Source organism: Dipodomys ordii, unplaced genomic scaffold (assembly GCF_000151885.1).
Source record: "Dipodomys ordii isolate 6190 unplaced genomic scaffold, Dord_2.0 Scaffold122, whole genome shotgun sequence".
NCBI classification, from domain to species: Eukaryota; Metazoa; Chordata; class Mammalia; order Rodentia; family Heteromyidae; genus Dipodomys; species Dipodomys ordii.
In genome coordinates, this window is record NW_012267338.1 from 3,073,223 (window position 1) to 3,097,300 (window position 24,078).

The following is a 24,078-nucleotide window of genomic DNA, read 5'->3' on the forward strand; positions in this document are numbered from 1 at the left end:
GACCATTCTGCTTCTCTCTGTCTCTCTGTCTGTCTGTCTCTCTCTCTCACGCACGCGCGCGCGCACACACACACACACACACCTCAGAAGAGACCTGTTCAAATTTTAGGATGCAGTTTTGTCCCTCCCAGCTGCTCTGAGCAGGTGTGTCCTGGAAAACGACGTCACCAGGGTGTTGACTGCCTCCATTTGCCTCCATTTGAGAAAAAGAGCCCAGGAAGGGTCAGGAAGAATCATCTTGAAAGCAAAACAATTTAGACTACAAGCAGCTTTCCACGGAGCAGTTAGCAGTTTATGGTGGTCAACTCTAACTACGCCATCAACGGAACACAGAGGGCATCTTCATCTCTGATTTCAAATGTCTTGAAAATGAAGAAACTTAAGCAAGTGCTTTGTCTTTGAAAAATCTGTGACCAATTCTGGCTTGCTAGGCCCAATTCTGTCTTCAACAGTAGGCTGCACCCCTTTCCCCCCCTGTATGGAGCCAAACTCATTGGTGTCATGGTTATTCCTTTATTTTGATCATCAAGCTCGGCCCATTTGTCACCACTCAGCCAGCTCTGAGGATCCCAGACTGCAGGCCTCAGGACAGCTTTGGGCGGCATTTATGACAGACGCACAGTCTGGCTATTGAGTGGTGTCACACCTGGGCACAGACACATCCTGCGAGAGTTCCTTCCCCGCCACGCAAGCGTTGCATCAGAATGAGACAAGGCAAAAACTACATAGCTGCTTCATAGACAGACACATCGCTGATCCCTGGGTGGGCAATAAATAATCATCTTTGGACTTCAAACCAAGGGGAAGAAATCTAACAACTTAGAATGCAGCCAGCTAGCAATTTAGGAAAGGAACGAATCCTCCAGCTTGAAATCTGCTTTGGTCTTTCAGTGGACATTCTCCCTGGTTTGGGAGATCACTGGTGATGTTAGTTTTTCTAGCAGCAAAGAATACACTACTGTCTTTAAAATAGCTCTGAATCAGTCCATTATCCTAAATATTTTACCTCCACGACGTAGGATGTGAAACTCCAAACCAAAGAAATGCAGTAGGATGTCATCCTTAACAGAAACATCTCGTTCAACAGACCCAATACAATCAAAGAAAGTGCTTGTGAAAATTATAGGCCTTTGCCATCACTAATTCTTATGAGCATATAATCAAGTTTATTTTTTACTTATCAATGTTATTAAATAGTCCTTGACATTTATTTTCTTGGCAGATGCTAATAAACACACACATTCCCAAGACTGCAAAGGAAAAACACCAGCCCAGAGCATTCTGGCTGTGGGAAGCCAATTAAGGCACTGTCTCTAGTGCCTGGAGATGCCAGGCTGCAGCAACGGTTGCCATGGAAACCAATTTGCCTGGGCATTTCTGGGCAGAGCCAGAAACCACTGACTAACAGGCCTTCTGCAAGGATCTGGTGTAAACATCGCTCCCCTGCTTCACTGGGGTCCAAACGATGAGGAATATAGAATAGAAATTGCAAAGGAAAATGCGACAGTTCATACATGATTTATTTTACTATTACTTGGTGTTTTCTTTTATTGAATCATACAAATTTGAATAAGGATTCCTCAAGAAATCTTTTAGCTAATTCACCTTTGGCAGAAACAACAGATTTTTCAAAACAGCTAGTAGCTTATATGTAGCTTAAAACACCCAGCTCTATAGCATATGTTCTTCAAAACAATACTCTTAAAACAGATGTGCTTTCAAAGTTAACTGGCAATGATTCCATTTATAGCGTAGCTTATTTAAGAGAACAATTACTGTAAAAGGACAGACATGTGTTTCTTTTAAAAATACAATTTTTGGTCATGTGAATGATTCATGTTCCGATTTCAAAAATAGAAAATGTCCTAAAGTGCATCGTTTTATTTACAATATAACTCCATGAAATTATAGCGATCTGCAATGTAAACAGTAGAGCAAAACTATACCTTCACATACATTTTAAATTTATAGGATTAGGTACCGTCTTGAAGTGTGTGGATTAAAACCAGAGTACTTCCAACATGTAGCTCAGGCTCATATACAAGTAATTCAGACAGCGAACTGGAAAGGTGCTCTTGCCTGCAACCCTGGCTGAGTTTTCAGCTGACACAGGAGAGACACCTCAGACCCATTTTTAACACTACAACTGCTCAGTCAGTACAGCCTGCCTGCCTTTCTTTCTTTCCTTCTTCCCTTCCTTCCTTCCCTTCTTTCTTTCTTTCTTTTTCTTTTCTTTCTTTCTCTTCCTTTTTCTTTAATTTCTCCTGCTTTCTTACGCTTTTTTTCCCTTCCTCCTATCTTTCTTTTCCTTTTTTCTTTTTGTCTGAGTATTGGGGCTTGAACTCAGGGTCTAGGCACTATTCCTTGGCTTTTTCTGCTCAAGGCTGGCATTTTGTTACTTGAACCATGCCCCTACCTCAGGCTTTTTGCTGGCTAATTGGAAGTAAGAGTCTCACAGCCTTGGCTGGCTTTGAACGAAGATCATCAGATCTTAACTTCCTGAGTAGCTCGGGTTACAGAAAGGAGTCACTGGTGCCTGGCTAAGAACTTACTTTTTTTCTCTTGGTGTCAGCATTGGGGTTTAACTCAGGGCCTTGGGCTCTTGACTTTCTCCCCTCAGGTCTGGCACTCTACCACTTGAACCATGCCTCCACGTCCTCTTTTTCTTTTTGTATTAAAACAAAACTGTCCTCTTTTGGAAGGCAACTATCTGGCCTGCCTGATATACTGTCTTCCGTCTTCTAGAGACAGAGCTTGCTGACACACGGCTGGTGCAGGCCAGGTGGACAGACATCTGTGCTCTGGGACAGGACACCTAAAGGTGGACCCTGAACCCCCAGGGGCAAATCACAAGGTGACTTCAAACACATGGAAGAGATGAAATGATCTGATGTCTTAAAAGTCCCTCCGAATGTCTAATATAGACAGCTTTGTGACACAGTCTTTAAAAAAATACAATCAAAATTAGCCACACAGAGAAGTGTTTGTTTTGTTTTTTTTTTCCATTCTTGCTATACAGGAACTTGAAAATAGGGTCATTTAGCTTCTGCCTGGAGCTGAGCTCTAAGGGCTACATTTACCCGTCTGGTTGGGGACTTTAGTGCAGATTTACTTTTTATTCTTTTTAGAAAAATTCAACTCTGCTAAGAAGCTGAGAACAGAGTCTCCTTCTCTCTCATAATCCTCTACATTGCGGCTAAGAATTGAGCAAGATCCGTTAGGTTTGGTGGCATGCTGGCCTTGCTCACTCAGGGTGTGAGGTTAGCATAGGAGCAAGGAAGAGCAGGAAACAGTCTCAGGATCTTGGCCTGTCCCCTGGTTTTAAAAACAGCATCCATCAGGGACTACAAGCCCTCACTTGTCTACAGTCATTACGATCTAGTGAGGGGTTGAAATGCTTTGTTGGCCGAGGGAAGCCTGGAGAAACCCTCAAAAGAGATGAGTGCACAGCCAGCTGTGGGCAGATGCGGCCTGCAGCTACCTGAGAGCCCTGGCGGAAGTCGGTTCACATGAGTGGGACGGGGCAGCTCTGGGGAGACGTCACTAGAATGGCCAAGGCAGCAAATAGGGCTCCAATATACGGTCATGGAACTGGGTCCTGGGAGAACATGGCCTCCGCAGTGAGTTCGCTCTAGAGAGTCGAGTCCTGAGCTTGTTTGGATCACAGTTAAGATAGCGCACAGCCCCGCGTTTCTCAGTCAGCCAGGAAAGAACAGCGTCTGCTCTCCGTCCGTGGGTGTGTGTGGTGTGAGGGTCCGGTGACAACGTGTGCAAGCACGCGTTGCGACGGGCATGCTTATGTGGAGGCATCTTGCCTTGTTCCTTACAGAACGTCTGCAGTCGGCCACACGGTCTTCTTCCATCCACGTGGGTTTTCTAAGGCAGGCGATGGAAATGGAGCGGACGCCGGTGACCTGGAGGCAGAAGGGGCCGCATGCAGGTCCTGCTCTAGCGCTGTCGTCCACAGCTGCTCTTCACGGGCCCCGCGGGCCGGCCTGGGCTGGCGCTTACATGGCCTTGGAGTCTGTGTCTCTCTTGCTGATGAGCACCTCCAACAGCCTGAGCTTCGCCTTGATATGCTTGTATTCAGTATAGTCTTCGGCCATTGGAGTGCGGTCTTCCTTCTGGACGTTTCTAAAGGAAGCAAGGGAGAAGGAGGCTGAGGTTTCGTTTCCCATTCGCTCACCAGGCAAACTGCCATACGGCCCCTGCAGTGTGAATCCACGCAGAGGGGCGGCCAGTGGGTTTAGACAAGCTGGGAAAGGCAGGTTCCCCCAAGGCACCAGGCCTCTGCTGTCTCTGGTTAATCTGCCATCTTGGATTATGCTGGGAAGGACTAAGCGATGCTCAAATTCTCTCTCCTGGATGCTAAGTAGAAGTTTCCATAAGCGGAAATCCTCCATTCGTAATGAACACATTTCTTTCATCTAGTGATCTATCAAATTTCTACTCAACAATGGATACACCTGCCATTTATAGCTTTTCCCCACACTAGATAGTTAATACTTCCACTTAGAAAATCGCTTTGGAATTCAACAGTTGAACCTTACATACTAGTAAGTATTCATTTTAGCTTTCTTGCTACTTAATTAAGCCTCACAGACTTTTCTGCCTGGACTGGCTTTGAACTGCAATCTTCAGATGTAAGCTTTTTTTTGTTGTTGTTGTTGGTCATGGGGCTTGAACTCTGGGTTTGGGCGCTGTCCCTGTGCTCTTCAGCTCAAGGCGAGCCCTCTATCGCTTGAGCCACAGCACCACTTCTGGTTTTCTAGTGGTTTATTGGAGATAAGAATCTCTTGGACTTTCCTGCCCAGGCTGGCTTTGAACCGAGATCCTCAGATCTCAGCCTCCTGAGTAGCTAGGATTATAGGTGTGAGCCGCTGGTGCCCAGCAACTTTTTTTCTTTTCTTTTTTTTTTTGTGCCAGTCCTGGGGCTTGAACTCAAGTCCTGAGCATTTTTTTCCTCAAGGCTAGCACTCTACCACTTGAGCCACTGCTCCACCAGTGGCTTTGGAAGTTTATTGGAGATAAACTTTTGGAAGTTTATTGGAGTCTCACAAACTTTCCTGCCTGGGCAGGATTGCAGGTGCGAGCCGTGGTGCCTGGCTCAGCTTTTTTATTTCAACTCAGAAACTATCATCTTTGGGGGCTTTGTTTCGTTTATTTTGTTAGTAATGCTAAGCACTCAACCCTATGCTAGAGGGAACACATGCTAGGCAAGTGTTCCCCAGCCCAGTATTTGCTTTGAAAATGAACATAAAAAAATCAGATTATATTTGGAGCCCCCTGACCCTTTCTTCTCCCTCTAGTTTCTTAAGGGGAAAAAAAAATCCTAGTGTTATCATCTTGAAATTCCGTTCCCAACTCCATTCCCAATGCTGTTGGGAATGACAGGCTAGTTTCAGGCATGGTATATGGCTCTATACCCGTGTTGGATAATACCCAAGGAACGGGTTCCTTGGAGGTACACAGAAGCCTTGGCAGCTCCTCACTGCCGATCTCTCAGAGTCCCTGGGGCCCAGCCCCCAAAAGCAACCTGGGAGGGATTCTACCACTCTGTCAGAAACAAAGCATGCTGGGAAGCGTGGGGTGAAGGGGGGGGGCGGAAGGAGGCCGGGAGGGGAGGCATACACATACCTCCCGTTTTGTCTGAAAAAATTGTCTTCAAAATCACGAAGTTTCTTTCGAATCTTTTTCTTCTCTTCTCTCATTTCCTGAAGGTGTTCCAGGAGCTCAGAGCTAAGGGGTGAGTGGAACATTTCAAGAGCATTAACAGGAAATGCAAATAGCAACCAGTGGGCAACTCCACAGAGTTTGTGGAGAGAGAGAAAAGGCAGTCGGTGCACAAGCCATGGTTGCTGCCGAGAGGCATTCGACATGAACGCTTTCTCTCTCAAATGCCCAAACCCGGCCACACAGCGCCCTGCCGCCTGCCCCTTGTTGTACAAAGCCGCAGAATGACATTGACTGAGACCTTCTGATTGTTTAAGCCAGATCTCAAATAATATGGGATGAAGCATAAAAAGATATTGAGCCAGAATTTAAAAAAATACATTGTTTTCTCCACACAGATACAGCCTGGCTAAGTTCCTTGTGTTTGATTAGGCAAAGGATTTAAATACAAAGGCTGAGATAGTATTTGTGGGAGCTATTTGCTCCTCATTTTAAATGACATACATGGAAGCCGCATGGAGATTGGAGAGCCCCGTGTCCTGGCTGCCTCTGGATGGTATTTTGTCGTCCATTGGGGAAATGAAGCCATCAGGATCATCTTCAAACGGATCCAGGAAACAAGGTGCACTGAACTCTGTCTTCAGGGTGACTGTGAAGTCTGGCTTCATATTGCTGTCCTCTTCTGACCCCTCATCTTCTTCCTGGAGATACATGACAACCTCAATAAAAAAAAAAAATCTGGTCACGTTTGGGGATGCACTTTTACTATAAGCATCACTGTAAACATCATGCAAAATCACGGAAGTATCCACATTCCATGTGATTTCTTCTCTACTGATTTCTTTCTCCCCTGATACTATAACTTGAACTCAGGGCCTTGGCTCATTTGCTCACAGCTAATGCTATACCAATGGAGCCACATCTTCACTTCTTTTTGTTGTTGTTGTTGGGTAACTGGAGATCAGGTCTATCTGGATTCAAGCTATGATCCTCAGCTCTGAGCCTCCCGAGTAGCTAGGATTACAAAGTGGGTCACCGGTGCTCAGTTCTACTGATTTAACTGAGGAGGACAAAAACCAGGTGAAAATTCTGGATTATCTCAGCTGTACCTTTGGGGGTGGGGTGGGCCTGGCCCTTCAATTTCTTCATGTGGTCCACAGAAGTAAATGTCTCAAAAAATACATTTTCTTTTTCTTTTTTTTTCTTTTTGCCAGTTCTGGGCTTGAACTCAGGGCCTGGGTGGCATTCCTGATAGCCTGGAGCCCTCCCAATCGCAGGCTCCACCATTTCTGGGATGATAGAGGTATACCACCAGACCTAGCTATTGGTCGAAAAGGGATCTCATGTCTATGCCCAGCTTGGTCTGGAACCATGATCCTCCTGTCTTCAGCCACTCAAAGTAGCTACAATTGCAGGTGTGAGCCACTGGTACTGGGCTTAATTCTGGTGTTTTCTTTTAGATGAACCTAACACAATTACTCCTAGTTCTTGTACACTCATAGGAAAGAAGGCACAGCAAAAACAGATGTGAAGTGAGACAGCAGCCTCACAATCTATTGACCAGGTTCTGGAAGGAATGAATACATAATAAGATCAGCTCAGGCCACTTGCTCCTTAAGAGCAAATCGTGATAATGTGTCATTTTTCTTTCTTTCTTTCTTTCTTTTTTGCTGGTGCAGGGGCTTGCATTCAGGGCTTGGCACTGTCCCTGAGTCTCTTTGTGCTCAAGGCTAGCACTCTGCTACTTGAGCTACAGCACCACTTCCAACTGTTTCTGAGTCGTTTATTGGAGATAAGAGTCTCAGAGACTTTCCTGCTTGGGCTGGCTGGCTTCAAACCTCAGATCTCAGCCGCCTAACATTTTTCCCTTTTAGACAGGACTGGTGTAATATCTGGATTCCAGTAAAGAATCAAGTGGCAGCCGGGCGCTGGTGGCTCACGCCTGTAATCCTAGCTACTCAGGAGGCTGATATCTGAGGATCGCGGTTCAAAGCCAGCCCGGGATGAGAGACTGTGAGACTCCTATCTCCAATAAACCACCAGAAAACCGGAAGTGGCGCTGTGGCTCAAGTGGTAGAGCGCTCGCTCGCCTTGAGCTGAAGAGCTGAAGGACAGCACCCAGGCCCAGAGATCAAGCCCCACGACTGACAAAAAAAAAAAAAAAAAGAATCAAGTGGCAGACCCTCCAACAGGAAAGCTGGTTGCCCAGATATCAGCAATGGCAATGCACTAGCAATATGGATGGGAAGGACAAGGTCTGTGGAGCTCCTAACCTGACGCTGCCTTCCGCAACGTTTATCCGTCACCTGGACAAAGACATAAAAGGCTTGTTTCCCAAATGCACTGATCACTCCAAGGAGCCAGGGATATCTGGCACGTTGACATACAGACTCTATATTTAATCTGACTCCTAAGGTTGGAATATTAGTATACAAAGACTCTGGACAAGTTCAAGGTCCTATAATTAAGTAGGTTAGGAAAGAGCCAAGCTGGATACACAGTGGCTAAGCCATCCAGACAAAGGATCTGCGATTGCACAAGTGTGTCCTTAGTCCAATGCATGTCAACAGCAAGGCGGGCCATGAGCACTGAGGCTCAACAGGGTGACTTTGTCCCTCGGGAGACATCTGGCAGTGTCTGCAGATACGTGTAGTGTGGGGCAGGGTGGGGTGATATCTAGTGTGTGTGGGGGGCCAGGGACATTGGCTAAGCACTTTATAGCTGAGTTATCTCATCCTGATGTCAATGTCCTGGGAAAGACAGAAAGGAATGCTCACCTGGTTGGCAGACAAGCTAACAAGGGCTTGGGGAACCGAAAGGTCACAGTCATCCAGGTATGGGAAGGTCCTTGGTGCACTGGCCGGGTGAAACCATAGTTTGGATGTGTTTAGTTCTGGGTATCAGTTTAAGAGGGCCATGGAGAGCGTGGTGTGTGAGGCAGAGCCAGGAGGCTGGGCTTCCTCTGGGATCCATATTGCAGGAGGAGTAAGAGGTAGGAGGAGAGATTTCCTCAGGGTTTGGGGTGCGTGGGGGCAAGCGATGGTGAACGTGAGAAAGGTTCTCTGGGAAGAAGCTCTTGTGCAGGGGCACAGAAATGGAGGGACGCAGGGTGAACAAATGTACTCACTAGACACGATGTGGAAAATGAACTATACAACTTGTAGATGAGGACGGGAGGGAAACACTGGGAAAGAGTGAGAGAAGGGGAGATATTATCCAAAAAGAAACATACTTATTACCTGACCTATGTATTTGTAACCCCTCTAGACATCACCTTTATAATAATAAAAAATTAAAGTTAAAGAAGAAGCTCTTGTGTAAATTCTCTACTGCTCCAGAGGGTAAAGCCACGCCTACTAGACAGAGCATCACAATTTATTCTAACCAGGCATACAATTGTTTTCAATGACTTCATTGTGACATTCAGCATTCATCAAACTTATAAAATATAATGACAGGTGGGCACTGGTGGCTCATGCTTGTAATCCCAGTAACCCATGAAGCTGAGATTTTAGAATCATGGTTTGAAGCCAGGCAGGGCATGAAAGTCTGTGAGACTCTTACTCCAATTAACCACTAAAAAGACAGAAGTAGAGCTGTGGCTCAAGTGGTAGAATGACAGAATGACAGTCTTGAGTGTAAAAGCTAAGGGACAGTGCCGAGGGCCTGAGTTCAAGACCCAGTACTGCCACTAATAATTTTAGAATGTATAATTTAATTATAAAACATGTTTGTAGAGATTATTGATTGTTATGTATCCTCCCCACAGCCCTAAGAGTTGGGAGTCTGACGATGAAATTTCCTTCCAGGGAAGCATCTCTGAGCATCTATGAGCTTTTTTTTTTTAATTAATTAATTTATTTTTTATTTGTGAACATACTGTACAGAGGGGTTACAATTACATGGGCAGGATAATGCGTACATTTCTTTCTATGAGCTTTTTGTCTGCTGGTTTGTTTGTTTTTGTGCCAGTACTGGGGCTTGAACTCAAGGACTACGCACTGTCCCTTATCTTCTTTTTTTTTTACTCAAGGATGGTGCTCTATACTTGAGCCATGGCTCTACTTCTGGCTTTTTGGTGGCTAACTGGAGATAAGAGTCTTATGGACTTGGTTGCCAGGCTGGCTTTGAACCTCTATCTTCAGATCTCAGCCTCCTGAATAGTTAGGATGGCAGGCGTGGGCCACCAGTGCCCAGCAGCTGTCTAAGAGGTTTTAGGAGGGATTCCCATTGTGGATGGAAGGATTGACCAGGTGTCTTGGTGGACTGGGACATCTTCAGAAGCTTCAGAATTTGCGCTGGCTCTGTTTCACACACAAGCCAGTTCCATCCATAAGCTATGAAAACCCAGGATGGGTTTTTCAAGAAACCACTTAAGGCACAATCTCCTATGTGCACACATGCCCAATGTTCAATTGTATCACAAGTGCCAAGAAATTAGCACAGTTCAAATAAATGTTAATAAGCCTGGCCAACTGAAACAAGATGAACCCAAAGACAGCACTATTTACACAAGTAATGAAGTCACTAGCCAGCTAAAGTTTTGACCCTCATGTGGGCCAGTCGGCAATACGCCACAGGCAAAAATATTCTTGTGGAAAAATATTTTTTTTTAAAAAGGATAAGAATGGGAAGAATGTTCTCTCTTGAAAAAAAAAAACAACAGTCCCAGCAACACTAGGGTAACTTCCATTCATCTAATGAGGCAGTTATTAAATGCCATATTTTGGATGTATTCAAGAACATGTTTTTATCTTGTAACAGCCTTTATTATGTGCTGCTATGAAGGACATACTAATTTTCATATATACAATTGGCCCAATTTTTTCAATTACAGTGGTTTCATTCTTGTTCAAAACTACCAGCTAGACAAAATTTGTGGTCTTTCATCAACATCAGGGCTTATTGTAAGAAAATAGCTCTAATTTTTAAGACATAATATAGCAGGCTGGCCCAGAGTTCCCAGTGCCATGTTTAAAGCATTTTCTGAACACAAGTTCGATTTGATAATATAAATAGTGAACATGGTAATTACCTGTAATAAGTTAAAGTTAGGCATATGGACAATTTAAGAACTTTACAAGGTGAGAAAAAGAATATGACAAATAAAACTAAAGACTGTAGTTTATGGTACCTTATCTCAAACAAGAAAATGAAGTTGCCGATTTGTGTTCTCTATAGGAAAGATTATTCTGAAATAATAATGTCTAACTACAGTAAATATGATCATTCCAACTTGGAGTATCCTAGAAATATGACAGATGAAACTTTTCTAACTCACGTCTGCTTTGAGCTTAATTTTCTCTTTGGATCTAAACAACTACTAAAAAAAATCATGATGTCAAAAAATTGCCTTTGGTTCTTATCTCTAGAGCCCTATGTAAGGCAGTGCAATCTATTCAGTTGTCTAGAAACAAAAGCATAAAGAGTCTGATCCTAACACAGGCCAATTAAGGTCCCATGGGGACCCACTGACACCTGGGCAGAAATTATACCTTCCCTTCTACAGAAGACAGCCAGGGCTGACAAAGACCAGCCACACAAAACCCACAACTGTTCTTATAGGAAAATCCAAAACACTGCTGGTCCTTTGCCACAGATGAAGATCAGATCACAAAGATGTTGCAACTTTATTATAATAAATGGGCCAAGAAAAGGAATAATGGGCAAAATTATACTAGCAAACTTGTTAAAATCAACTCCAACACTTGCCTATAATATGATCATCTTCATTATATGTGGTCTCTATTGCCTTTCTTCATTTTGATTTTCTCCACATTCAGTATATAAAAGTTAAAAAAAAAAGGTGGTACCATAAACTAGTTTAAGATTTTGGTATGCAAAAAAAAGGTCCATTTTCCCATGGGGAAAACAAAGTAAAACAACAAACAAAAGAATTCTCCAAAGCAAGGTAAAAACAAAACCAATGAAGCAACAAATGGGAAAGGAAAGAAAATGAAAAGCAGCCAAGGAAATTGGATAAGCTATGATATACATAAAAGGAGAGTTTGAGGGGGATTATGTGCAGTTACTGATTGGTGAGGAGCATGACAAAAGCCACCACCCAAGGGACAATCACCCCCCTTGCCCAAGGGATCAGGGGAATGACGTCTTCACCTTTGTCTCCTTGAAGAAGGAAGCAGTTTCACCTTCGATTATGGGTTGCAGTAAAGGGCTTCTCCTCTTGCTGGAGGGGGACCCCTGAGACAGGAGTTAACAAGCAGGTTACATTAAGAACCTTTTGCTTTCCCGTCCGGCTCTCAGCCTTCTCTGACCATACTGGCATTTATTACTGTCTTTTAGTCATATTTCTTAAGCCCCTTCCCACCGAGTCTTCCCATCACCAAAATTCTGTTCCAAGCTTGCCACTTCCCTTCAGAGTTCACACACATCAACCGGAGAGGACTAGGCGAGGACACAGGACTGATATCCAAACATTCAGGGAAATTCTAAACACTCCCCTCCCCCGCCCCCCTGTTCCTTCCCAACTCTAGTAACGATCAGAACACCTCATGGCAATTAGCTAAGGAGAGTAAGGCAAACTCAAAAAGCAACACAAAGGTTATCTGAGCTTTGGTGTACCTTCACCCTATTTCAGGGACTTTAAGGGCTCTCTTAACTAGAGGAGAAAAACGCTTTTTTTTTTCCCCCCAGATATCATCCTTTTATTTATGACTTTATTCTGCAGGATGTTTCTAGAAGAGTAGCCTGCTTGAGGTCTCTGGGTGTTCCCTCATTGATTAAAAAAAAAAAAAAAGGTGCCTGGAGCCGGTGGCTCATGTCTGTAATCCTAGCTACTCAGGAGGCTGAGATCTGAGGATCACGGTTCAAAGCCAGCCCGGGCAGGAGAGACCTTGAGACTCCTATCTCCAATAAACCACCAGAAAACCGGAAGTGGCGCTGTAGCTCAAGTGGTAGAGTGCTCGCCTTGAGCTGAAGAGCTGAGGGACAGCACCCAGGCCCAGAGTTCAAGACCCACGACCGACAAAAAAAAAAAAAAAGGCACACTGTTCAAAGAAATTTAGAGTACACCTCAGGTCAAGCAATGAACATGGAGATTTCAGGAAGGGCTAGGTAAGAGCTGCAGCTAAAATGAGTAAGGATGTCAGCAGGGACATCAAAGCAAGGTTGTGTTGGGAGTTGGGAGGCTGGCTTAGGGAGGGGGAAAAATGGGCCAAAGTGAAGAGGCTTCCCATAGCTGGGGGCAAACTGCTACTCTGTACCCTTGACAAGATCAAATCCAGGGATGACAGGCCATGAAGTAAATCCCAGGATGGTGCCCAGGGAGGAGGGTTCAGAACTGTTATCCTCTCTTCCTTTCCTTCCACTGTCCACAGTGGAAGTAATCACTGGATTACCTTAGAGGAGTCTCCTTAGATCTGACTTCCAATGTCTCTCCTAGATAGGGAAAGACTGTCAAGAGAAGGACTTTGGGACCAAAAAGATACTCTGTGAAGACTTTGGAGAAGGTACAGTGCCTTAGTCCCTTGTGCTGAAAAAGGGGTCGGGGAGTTGGCCTGGAGTACACAGAGGGAGATGCATGGCCAAAGCAAGTTCAGTTTTTGGTGCAAGTAGCTTCAGAAGTCTTTGATAATGTCTTCACTTCCGCATGCTTTGTAGACTGTGGATACCAACGGCTCGTTGGACTATCGACGTCTGCTCATTAATGGGAAAGCAAGTTGGGGCCCTATTAATACAGCCAAGGCTCATTCAAGCAGAAAGTGAGTGAAACAATGAGAGGAAGGCAATATACTACTCACAATGATGGGGATGGAGTTGGCCCGGGACAGGATCTGTTTGACCAGTCGGTACCTGTCGTAGAGTGGCTTCATAACCTGACGCTCATTCTTTGTCACCTGAAAAGCAAGAACAAGGTTAATGAGAGGCCAGTTCCAGGAGATCAAACCACCAGCTGTCCAGCACACTTGAGGCTCTCATGACTCAAGAGAAAATACATACAATGCAATTCGAGTCTCTAACCATTCTCATAACATGTATTTAAACTGATGTATTGAGTCAATACATATTTAAAATACTTACACTAGCTACAGATCAGTGGAAATGACTCCATTAGAACTACTTCTCTTTTTCTAAAGCTATTATAATTAAAAAATAGTACTGGGGATTGAACCCAGGGTCTCACATCAGCTATGCAAGCACTTCACCCCTGCATCTACCTGCAGCCCTTCTGGATCATCCTTAGACCACTGTATCTCAAGGTGCAAAGTTCCAGATGATTTCTTATTTGGGGGGAGGGAGTGTCCAGGGAAGAAAATAGCATGCATTTCTATTACAATGTTTATCAGGCTGGTCCATAATCAATTTATTTTCCTGCCTTTCACCCCTAGGATATTATCTTGTTTTTCAAAACAGCATTTGGGCAAGCAGTAGTTATTCAAGGAACATTTGCTGGCAGAATAGGTGGATGAGTCATCCTGTTTCCCTAAAATCTGGCACAGGGCTCAAAGATGTTTAAAGAACAGAATCTCTGTGTACAGGGGAGGAATCAAATCCAACTCCCGGGTAGAATCTTCTCAATCCCTGCTGCTTCTCCCTTCCCCATCCTACCTCCACAGCTCCAGAAATAAACTAGGTCAACTTAGACCTCCTGGTCTATTTCCCTCTGCCCTGAAATGGCTTCCTCCCTGCTCCTGTTTGGCAAGTTCCCTACCAGGAGCTAGGTCTGTGCAGCTCTATTCTACCTTCCCCTGCCTACCTCACCATTCTGGGAGACATAGTGTCTTCCACATCATCACCCTGTCCCGTGCACACAGTTCCTATCACAATTCCTCACGCAGGGGTCTCCTCCTTCCGACTGTAGCCTCTTGAGAACAGTTGTTGATGTTTTTGTATCCCTAGTAACTATTTCAATTCCTGACTTACTGGAAATACTGCATAAACATTTGCAAAATAGGTGAGTGAATAATTTAAATCTAAACAGCTATGTGCCAATCCACAGGTATACCTGTATCTCCTTTGATTACGTCTATGGTTAATGAGATGAAGTGTCTTTGTTTTAAGTCAGCTGTTTGGCTTTTGTATTCCATTAATGAGGCAAGTATGTTAGAAGTAAGGAAGGACAACTAATTTTCACTTTATTTTTTCTTTCTAAATAAAAATATATTTATTTATATATTTGGTGCTGGGGACGGAATCCAGGGTCTTGTGTATGCTAAGGAAGTGCTCTGCCAATGAGCTGTCTCACTAGTCCTGGTATTTGGCTTGGATCATTTTTCTCTCATGGGTCTTTGTTTTGTTTGTTTGTTTGTTTTGTCTGAGACTAGGACTTGAACGCGACATCTGACACTTGGTTTCCCTCACTGGCGGGTGCTCCATAACCTGAGCCACATCTCTAATCACTCTCTTATGGATATTTTTGAGCCATCAACTTCAGTGATAACTCTGGATTATGCATCAAGGATTAGCCTTTATTGCCTTCTGTATTTGCCTTTCTCTATGTGATCAAAAGTAAGCATACCTTGAATAAACTTCAGAAGCCAGTATAAGATAGTCCCATCATGAGAAAAGCTTGTGGATTTTCTACCATTACCAATAATCATAATAACCCGCTCTGATTATAGTATAGGATAATTAGCATCTTCATGCTTCTACGATCTAGCATCTGAAATGAACTTTGAATTGCTTATTTCATTGAGAATCAAGATCCTGTGAGGGAATAAAGAAGTTATTTTATACGAAAACGACAAGAAGTAAAACACAAATATTCTGGCCAGATGCCAATCATAATGACTTCCATGAAAAGACAGCATCAAGTGTGGGTGAGCAGGTTGAAGAGCTGGAACTCTTCTGGAATGCAGGTGGGGGCATGGCATTCTGGACGATTATTTGTCAGTATCTCCAAGGGCTGGCTAATAGTTCTAGTCTGGAGCAAATGCCAAATGAATGTGGCATTCATTCACTGAGGTACCCTGCATCACATTTTCCTGACTTCAACATTCAGATGAAAAAAGCTTGGATGATGCACAATTGTTTGAAAATAACTTTAAAGCCAAACACATAGTACAGTAGCTTCGAAATCCTTTCATTCCTCTTTCAAACTTTAGTTGGTTTTCATTTAAGTGGTAGTGCTGAATGGTTTTCTGATGTGTGAAAACTGAGTTATTAAACAACTAAACAACACAAAAAGACAGGAAGATCTAGGGGGAGAAGGCAGCGCTTCCACTCTGTCTCTGCTTAGGATTCAAAGACTTTTCTTCTCACTGACTACTCTGGTTTTGGTTAATCTGTAAGAATGAGATAATAATTAAAAACACCAAAGGGATCATGAGTCAATAATGACCCACATTTAATGAGTGTCTAGTCTTAAATAGAGATCATAATGCTCTGATAAACAAATAGCTGCATTTGCTTGCTTTATCTTTTGTGGTGGTTTTTCCTTAGCGTCAAATGCCGTCATCGTGGTGGAAGTTACCTGGAGAAGTCGATAGAAGTGAATGGGAACATATTTACTTGACTGACAACCATGGAATCTTAGATGCTAACACTGGAGATGATAGTGAGATTGCCCCCTGTCCCCATAAGACAACAAAGCTGGGGCAAGACCTCACTCTACTGATGCATGCTTAATTCAGTTTTCTTTTCACAACTAAGTCAGATATGAGTGAACCAGGGTCTTAACAGCGTGATGATGTAGCATTACTCTACCAAAGGGTTTGAGCAAGCTCTTCTCTTAATAAAAATTTACCTTCTAAACTGAGAGCTCTGCGTATGTTGAGTTTATCAAGGTTTCTGCTTATGAATAGTGGCATAAAAGTGGAACTAGGTGAGGAATTATCTAAAGATAGACAAGAAACTACACTGTCTCAGAGTCATTTGAGTGGTGTGTGTGTGTGTGTGTGTGTGTGTGTGTGTGTGTATACATGTGCACACATGTACCTCTGAGTCATAACGCTCCTAAGAGACAAAATGAGGTAAGTTAAACTTTTGGCCCATTAGTTTGGGTAATAGAAACCCTCTCTTCTTTATGATAGAGTAATAATAGTAGGTCATCTCTGTAAAGCTCAGGAAAATCTAAACCACAGCTAACCAAATGATAGTATTTACATACAGCTCTATTTAAATGCAAAGCTGGATCTGTTCACTGTAGTCCCCATGGTTTTGAAACACAGAATTAAATTATGCTAATGAGGAAAATACTCAAAAAGAACCCAGCAGTTCTAGTCAACTGACCTGTTCTCTCCTCCTCCATGCTTACTATCAAAATGTAATATACACTGAAATACCATGCTGAGCTATAGTTATTAGTTGTGTTTCTCTGTAACATAGTCTTTTGATGACACCCTTAAGTGTTGAAAAGTACACTTTAATAATAACCGGTAAGGAATGATATGCCTGTATTTCACATGTGTCCGTCTACAGTGCATGAACAGCACATAATGTTTTGGCCTGTAATTCTGATGGCTAATACCCTTTAAAACAGTAGATTGGCACAATCCATGAGGGACTTGTATGTGCATATATTTTTATCTACAAAGAGTATTATCCAAATGATATTTATAGTCTAGGGTTCACAGCAATACCACAGATCTAAGAATGAAAGGCTCCCTTTGCTTTGCAGCCTGGCCAGGGATCAAGTGAACTCTGCTTTTCCCAAGGTGGTTACAGAATCATGGTTCAGACACAGGCAGAGTCTGACCCGGGTGCAGCAATGAATGCTCAACTCTCTTGTTTCCTCAAGCATCTGTTCCCTGCCCTGTGAGATGTTACAATCACCAGGCTCAGCTCAAAGGGTACAAGGCAGGAAGAAGAATGAACATCTCATAGTCCCAAGGATAAGAGAGTAAAAGGGCACAGTTTTGGTCCCAATGTAGTCATTTAATCAGAACGAGGCTGCAGAGAGTAAAACTTATAATTGCAACAGAAGTCAAAACTATCAATTACTGTGCAAGCCTCAAAGCCACGTGGCCCCACTTCTGCAGTACCAGACATCCTACAGGTAAACATACAAGTGAATGTCTGCGTGTGTGTGTCTGTAATATCTTAATTTCCATGACAACTCACAACAGCTATCTACTCTATAAACAAAGCTCCTGAGGGTCCTAGAGGTTCCAAGAACTCTAAAGCCACAAAGCTGGCCCCAGTCTAGGCCTGCGACTCCAAGGCTCAGTGTCTGCACATGGCCTTGGTCCAAGTGGAAGGAGAGAATCTGTCCAGCCTGGAGTAACCACTACGACAGAATACAAGCTGAGCTCAAATCAATCCAGAAGGTGGCTGGGGAGCCCTTGGAAGCCATAGTCAGGAAGCCCTTCAAAGAGTATATCAATGTCATAGCTGGGATCCACGCGGAGAAAAGAAGAACATACAAGGAGGAAAATACCAGGTGTCAGGGTGACTCACGACTGTCATCCTAGTTACTCAGGGAGGTTGAGATCTAAGGATCATGGTTCGAAGCTAGCCTGGGCAGGAAAGCTTGTGAGACTCTTATCTCCCCAATTAACTGAGCTGTGGTTCAACTGGTTGAGCGCCAGCCGTGAGTGAAAAAGCTAAATGATGGCACCCAGGCCCTGAGTTCAAGCCCCAGTACTGGCAAAAACAAAACAACAAAAACTAAGGTGTCAGTGAACCCTGCCTGATGGTTACAAGCTCCATACTTAGCGTCCTGAGCCTGCGGTGGCAGGCTGTGTTTATGGAGTTCAGTTCTACTGGAGTTCAGTTCTGCTGCAGTATTCCCTGAATTTCCCTGAATACTCGAGCAGAGAAGGATCAGATTTCACCACGTATCTGAGCTCTAGATCATCTAACTATTTGCTTCAATGCCTTTCAAAAATCCGAAACAAAATTTGGCTGAAACATGACCATTATCCCAGAGAGCCAGTATTTTTCCACTGCAAGGACAGGCCCGCAAAATCAATCATCGTCACTTCCAGCATTTTCTAAAAAAAAGAAAACAGTTTAAACCTGATGTATTCAGCAGCGAAGTGCAGTGGCGGATCCAGTCCGCAAATAGTCGCTGCATCTGGGCTGCATGACAGGGCTTGCCCTAGATATGACGATTAGATCCACCATTAGGTGGACAATACCCACTGCCTTCACAGGCCTTCATCCTAGCACCTGGGGGTGGAGCTCAGTGGTGGCATACTGGCCTAGCAGTTGAGAGTGTGAGGTTCAGTTCGGTATAAGTGGATCACACTTGTAATGCTAGGGACTCAGGAGGCTGAGATCTGAGGATCACAGTTCGAAACCAGGCCAAGTAGGGAAGTCTGTGAGATTCTTATCTCCAATTAACCACTAAACAACCAGAAGTGGAACTGTGGATCAAATGATAGCACTCTAGCCTTGAACAAAATAGCTCAGGGACAGTATCCAGGCCCTGAGTTCAAACCCTAGGATTCACACCCACACACCCACACACAAAGACCCTGGGTGAGATCCTCAGTTCTAGTAAATCATTCTGGAGGTTTCTTTTTTATACAAAAGAGTATATTTTAGATGAAAAAGTCTACATCTACTTCAGAGTTTTGAGGCTGGAGAAGAATACTGTGCTTTTTTTGGTTCGATTAAAATCTTATCTGTGAATCTGTGAACTTGAACGTCCTTGCTGCGTTGAAGGGCTGGGCTTTGTTGTGCTCTTGACAACATTCTGAAGGGAGGGCTGCCAGAGTAACCCGCAGGAAGAATGCAAGAATGTCTGGTCAGAGGTCCTCAAAGAAGACAGTGGAGGCCTAGCTCGTTCCTCTCTCCCCGGCAGCTTACACCAAATGCGTACAGAGTAACAAGCCCCCTCACATGCGCACTGCCTTATTGAAAAGGCAGAGCCGTGTTGTGGACACTTCACACTGCTCATTCTGAGCGCACCTGAAAACCCTTCATAAACAAACAGGGCCTGCACCTGCCTTTCAAAGAGACAGAGTTCATTAGTACATGCTCAAGCCAACACGAGCCATCCACAACTTTTGGGGCAGACCTGAAGCCGGGAAGTCTTCTCACTGTGCATTCTATACTCTCCCCTTCACTTCTTCTGGTCCCCTCAATAAGATACCAGTGACTTAATTTTAGGTAAAATTTCCACTAATTTAATTGCAGTTTAGTGTCTACTAGCTAACACAACCCTCTCATGGTTGAAGCCTTCCAAAAGTGTAGATAGAGTGTAAACACAAACTAAGCCTTCTTTATTTTACATACAAAGAAAGCAAACACTAGAGAGTCCCATCTACTGGATATTGAATGTCGCAAATCCATTTCTAAATCTGTTTCCCAATCAGAAAATCCAGGGCATCACGTACCGGCCGTCCATGGATGCTTTCGTAATACAGCAGCGCTTTCTGCAGAGCCACTTTCTCATTAGCAATCTGGTCTTTGGTCATATCCTGTATAAACATGAGGATGAGACGTGAAAGACGTGTGAAACATTTGTGAACATTCCGACTTATTTTTGTGTTAAACAACCCCACTAAGCCGATGTTGAAAAGCGTCTGAGCTCTCCCTGGCTCTTTCGAAAGCTCACTTAGGAGTGAGCACCACCTGACCTCCTGCCAGTACATGGCCAATGCAGCAGTCAGAACCACACGCTTGCATGCTGCAAAGACTGAGGAAATCAAGCTTTCAAGATACAAGGGGCAGCGCTGAACGGCCCCAGAAATGGCTAGAGTTAGAACTTCCAGGGCCCTGCAGCAGATTTGTCTATAACCTTCGCCAGGTTAACACACATCTATGATTAACCTCAGGGAGTTCATTGTACAGTTTGTCCCCTAGAACTGTCTGCTTTCCATCTGTAGCCAACAATAGAACTCCTCTAGATGAGCGGGAGGTTTAAGAAAGCATCATGTGTCCAGGGGGATTTGTGTGGCACCCCTGTCCTGTGTTTCTAGGACCAGGAGGTCTCCAGGGACCTTCAAGAGAATCCTCACACCTTAATGTCCTCAGGGCGGCTGCTTTCTGCTCGCTTTTCCTGTAGCTTCCGCTGAATACACTCTAGCGTGACTTCCACACTGGGTTTGAGGGCTTTATCCACCAGCTCCTGCTTCTTCTCGTCTTCTTTTTCCAGCTGGGAGCCGAAACTCTTGGGGAGCGTGTTGCTTCGTTGCCGCATCTTGGGGGTGAGGTCCTCCTCCGAGATCTTTAGTTTTGAATCTAGGGGAGGTGATTTGGGGGGGTAGAGAGATATGAGAACTGATGCCTGATGAGCTCAAATTGCTTTTCTGTGATGCCAATAACTGCTTAGCCATATCTTTTTTTTCTTCTCCAGAGAGTATCTAATTATAATATCAGTGGAAATCCTTGAGTCATTATGTAAAACCCAAAATAATGATCATGTTTTCCTGGATGATCTGGACTGTTTCCCAAACCCTAATTCCTGAGAAAGCGTTAGCTCCTTCACACCTGTGCTGTGGCTCCCTCAGCCTTGGATGATGTTCTCCGCATGGGTAGATTCTTTCCCATCGCTCACTTCCTTACGCACGGAGGTATGTGATGAGCTCATCTATAACTGGGCGAGTTTTCCTGGATGACGCACATCATTTTGAAATGTTTTCACTTTATATACTATCTAGTTGTTGGTAAGATTCTCTCTTACATGACACAAGCTATTTGAGGGCCAGAGGTCAAACTTTTCACAGATTCGTCTCTGGGTCTACCTGTCTGCTGAGGACACAGCCTTAGAATAAACAGGTGCTTCAGAAATGATGACCTGAGCCACCAGCCTCTTCCTGAGTGGAGGGGATGGAGGAATGCTGTGGAATTGGGATCACAGCAGATTCAGCTGTTCTGTGACCCAGACACTAAGGAGGTCCAGGAGAAGGGTCCTGACGCAAGGGGCCCCTGCAAGACCCCATCAGTGGTACTGAGTGAGACCCGAGGCTGCGGGTCCAGCGCCCAGCTGGCTGCGCGGAGGCTACGTCACGGAGCTGGAGCGTGGGTGCTTACCTTTGAGTTGTTTCCGGAATTTGGCAAGGTCATTCGTCCACTTGAGAACCTCGGGATTGGCCGCTTTGTCACTGTGGGAAGGCTGAGAAGGGGAGAGTCAATGTTTTCAGAGGAAGGTAGGGTGATGATCTGGTTTTTGTTTCTTTGCTTTTTTTTAAATTAATCAGGAAGTCAAAGTGGAGTCCATTCAGACTAAGAAATTCATCAAGATTCAGCAGAGTAAACTTTGTTTTTTGTCATTCTTCGTTATGGCGCATTATAGTTGATGATTTGGAAGGATTCCTTAGAGGCAAAATACTGGATCTTTCTGAGTATGGATGGACATCTATGAAGAGCATAATCCTCTTTCCATCTGTTTGTTTGGTGCTGGTCCCAGGGCTTGAGCTCAGGGCCTGGGTGCTGTCCCTGGGCTTTTTTGCTCAAGTCTAGGGCTCTACCATTTAAGCCAACCTTTTTTTTTTTTTTCTGGTGGTTAATTGGAGATAAGAGTCTCACCGACTTAAATGGTTCAAAGGCTGGCTTTGAACCATGATCCTTCTGATCTCAGTCTCCTGAGTAGCTAGTATTATAAGCATGAACCACCAGTACCCAGCTCTTGCCATTTTTTTCTTTTCTTTTTTTGGTGGGAAACCTACAAAAGCCTGTCTGGCTAATGTAGCAGAAAATACTGAAACCATGAAACATGACTTCTAGCCCCCCTAGTGGAAAGCGTTAGAATAGAGCTGAAAGTATAATGAGATCAGCACTAAGGAAAGTTTAGAAGATGATCTTGAACTAAATTTGAGCCAAAACAAAGATTTCATCCACTGCTTTTTCCCATTCCTGCTCACATTTACAACATGCAGGTGCCAGCACTGCGGCGTGAACTTAGGTGTGAACTCAAGGCTGCTGCTATACCACTTGAGCCATACCTCTATGTCCAGCTTTTTGCTGGTTAATTCAGAATAAGAGTCTCATGGACCTTCCTACCTGGGCTGGCTTCTTTGAACCTTGATCCTTAGATCTCAGCCTCCTGAGAAGCTAGGATTACCTTAGTGTCTGGGTTGTCTTTTGTTTTGAGATTCCCTCAAAGTGTCCCTTCTCTGAGTCACTGACATGCTGGCATGCCAGGAGCCAGGAGGAACAGGGGGTTCAGTGGGGACACTTACTCTGTATTTCCTCTCTTCTTCAAATCGGTCCTCAAACTTGCGGATCTTCTTTTTTAGGCTCTGAATCCTTCGGGTGAGCTGGGCGGGTGTCAGGTCTTCCTGCTCATCATCATAGGACCCCAGGGAGGAGCTTCTTCGCCTGTGAGGGGCACAACCTAGGTCAGCTCCTCCCATAAACAACCCCTGGTGTCTGGGAGACGCCTTGGGGCATGGACGCTGGATGTGATGTGTGACCAGGGGAAGAGGATGGCTCCCGCCCATCCTCTCAAAAAAAAAAGGAGCAACTTTGAGCTCTGTCTGTCCCACCTGCAAAGTGCCCCTAGCCTTTCTGTACTCACATTTACCATTAGCAAAGACAGGCCTAATGTAAAAGATCTAAGGAACTCAGGAAAGCAATGAGAATGGGAATCTGAACGCAGTGTTGCAGTTGGGCTGTGGTTCAACTGGAAAGCCACAAAAAGAGCCTACTAGGACGGAAAATTTCAGTGGTGTTCCTGCATAGACTCCAATTTAAATGTTGGGTTTTTTTTTTGAATGACATTTTTTTTATTGTGAAAATACTGTACAGAGGGGTTACAATTACATGGGCAAGATAATGAGTACATTTCTTATCAAGCATTGTAGCCTCCTCCTTTGTTTCCCCTTCCCATCCTCCCCCCCCCCCCCCCCCCCCAACCTCCCGGCTCCCCTCCCTCCTTCCCCCCCCCCCACCAAAGTTGTAAAGTTTGTTACATCTCATTGTTGCAATGGGTCCACCTGTATCCCTATTTAAACGATTGGTTTTTCTCCTTTCCCTCCACAAAGTATACCGACATCAAATACAGTGAAAGCAGGGGTTATACTGTGGGGAAGGGACATGCAAATCAACAAAGAAATAATCTTATAAATGTCTTAGAAACAATCACATGAAAGAAAAAAAAACATTTGAATACATCTCTTAGGGTTCATTTCCCCAACATCAACTTATCTGACTTTTTCTGCTTGACTCAGACATATACTAGATATGGCAAATAAGGGAAACCATAGGACCCATGTTTCTTTGGGCCTGGCTTACTTCACTTAATACAATTTTTTCCAAGCCTTTCCATTTCCTAACAAATGGGGCAGTGTCATTCTTTCTGATGGAGGCATACAATTCCATTGTGTGTATATATACCACATTTTCTTGATCCATTCATCTACTCAGGGGCATCTGGGTTGGTTCCATATCTTAGCTAGGGTAAATAATGCTGCAATAAACATAGTTGTGCTGGTAGCTTTGGTGAGGTCTTGTTTGTAAACATTTGGGTAAATGTTGTTTTTTTTTACAAAGTCCCCAGCTATCAGCACCATCTCTATTTTCTCCTCAGTTCGTGGGCATGACCCATTTGCTTAC

At 44.2% G+C, this 24,078-nt stretch overlaps 1 protein-coding gene across 2 annotated transcripts in view; it reads right to left on the bottom strand.

The window, feature by feature from the left end:
- Positions 1–3,225: 3,225 nt before the first annotated feature.
- Fam13a (family with sequence similarity 13, member A) overlaps positions 3,226–24,078 on the bottom strand; it is an 83,511-nt gene continuing 62,658 nt past the window's right edge. For both annotated transcript variants that reach the window (XM_013029799.1, XM_013029798.1), the window contains 9 exons: positions 22,704–22,842; positions 21,556–21,637; positions 20,543–20,763; positions 19,917–20,000; positions 13,434–13,529; positions 11,791–11,874; positions 6,178–6,374; positions 5,638–5,739; positions 3,226–4,134 (listed from right to left, as the gene is read on the bottom strand). In XM_013029799.1, the coding sequence (XP_012885253.1) occupies positions 4,008–4,134; positions 5,638–5,739; positions 6,178–6,374; positions 11,791–11,874; positions 13,434–13,529; positions 19,917–20,000; positions 20,543–20,763; positions 21,556–21,637; positions 22,704–22,842 (1,132 nt within the window). In that variant the 3' untranslated portion in view covers positions 3,226–4,007. The remainder of the gene's footprint in view (positions 4,135–5,637; positions 5,740–6,177; positions 6,375–11,790; positions 11,875–13,433; positions 13,530–19,916; positions 20,001–20,542; positions 20,764–21,555; positions 21,638–22,703; positions 22,843–24,078) is intronic.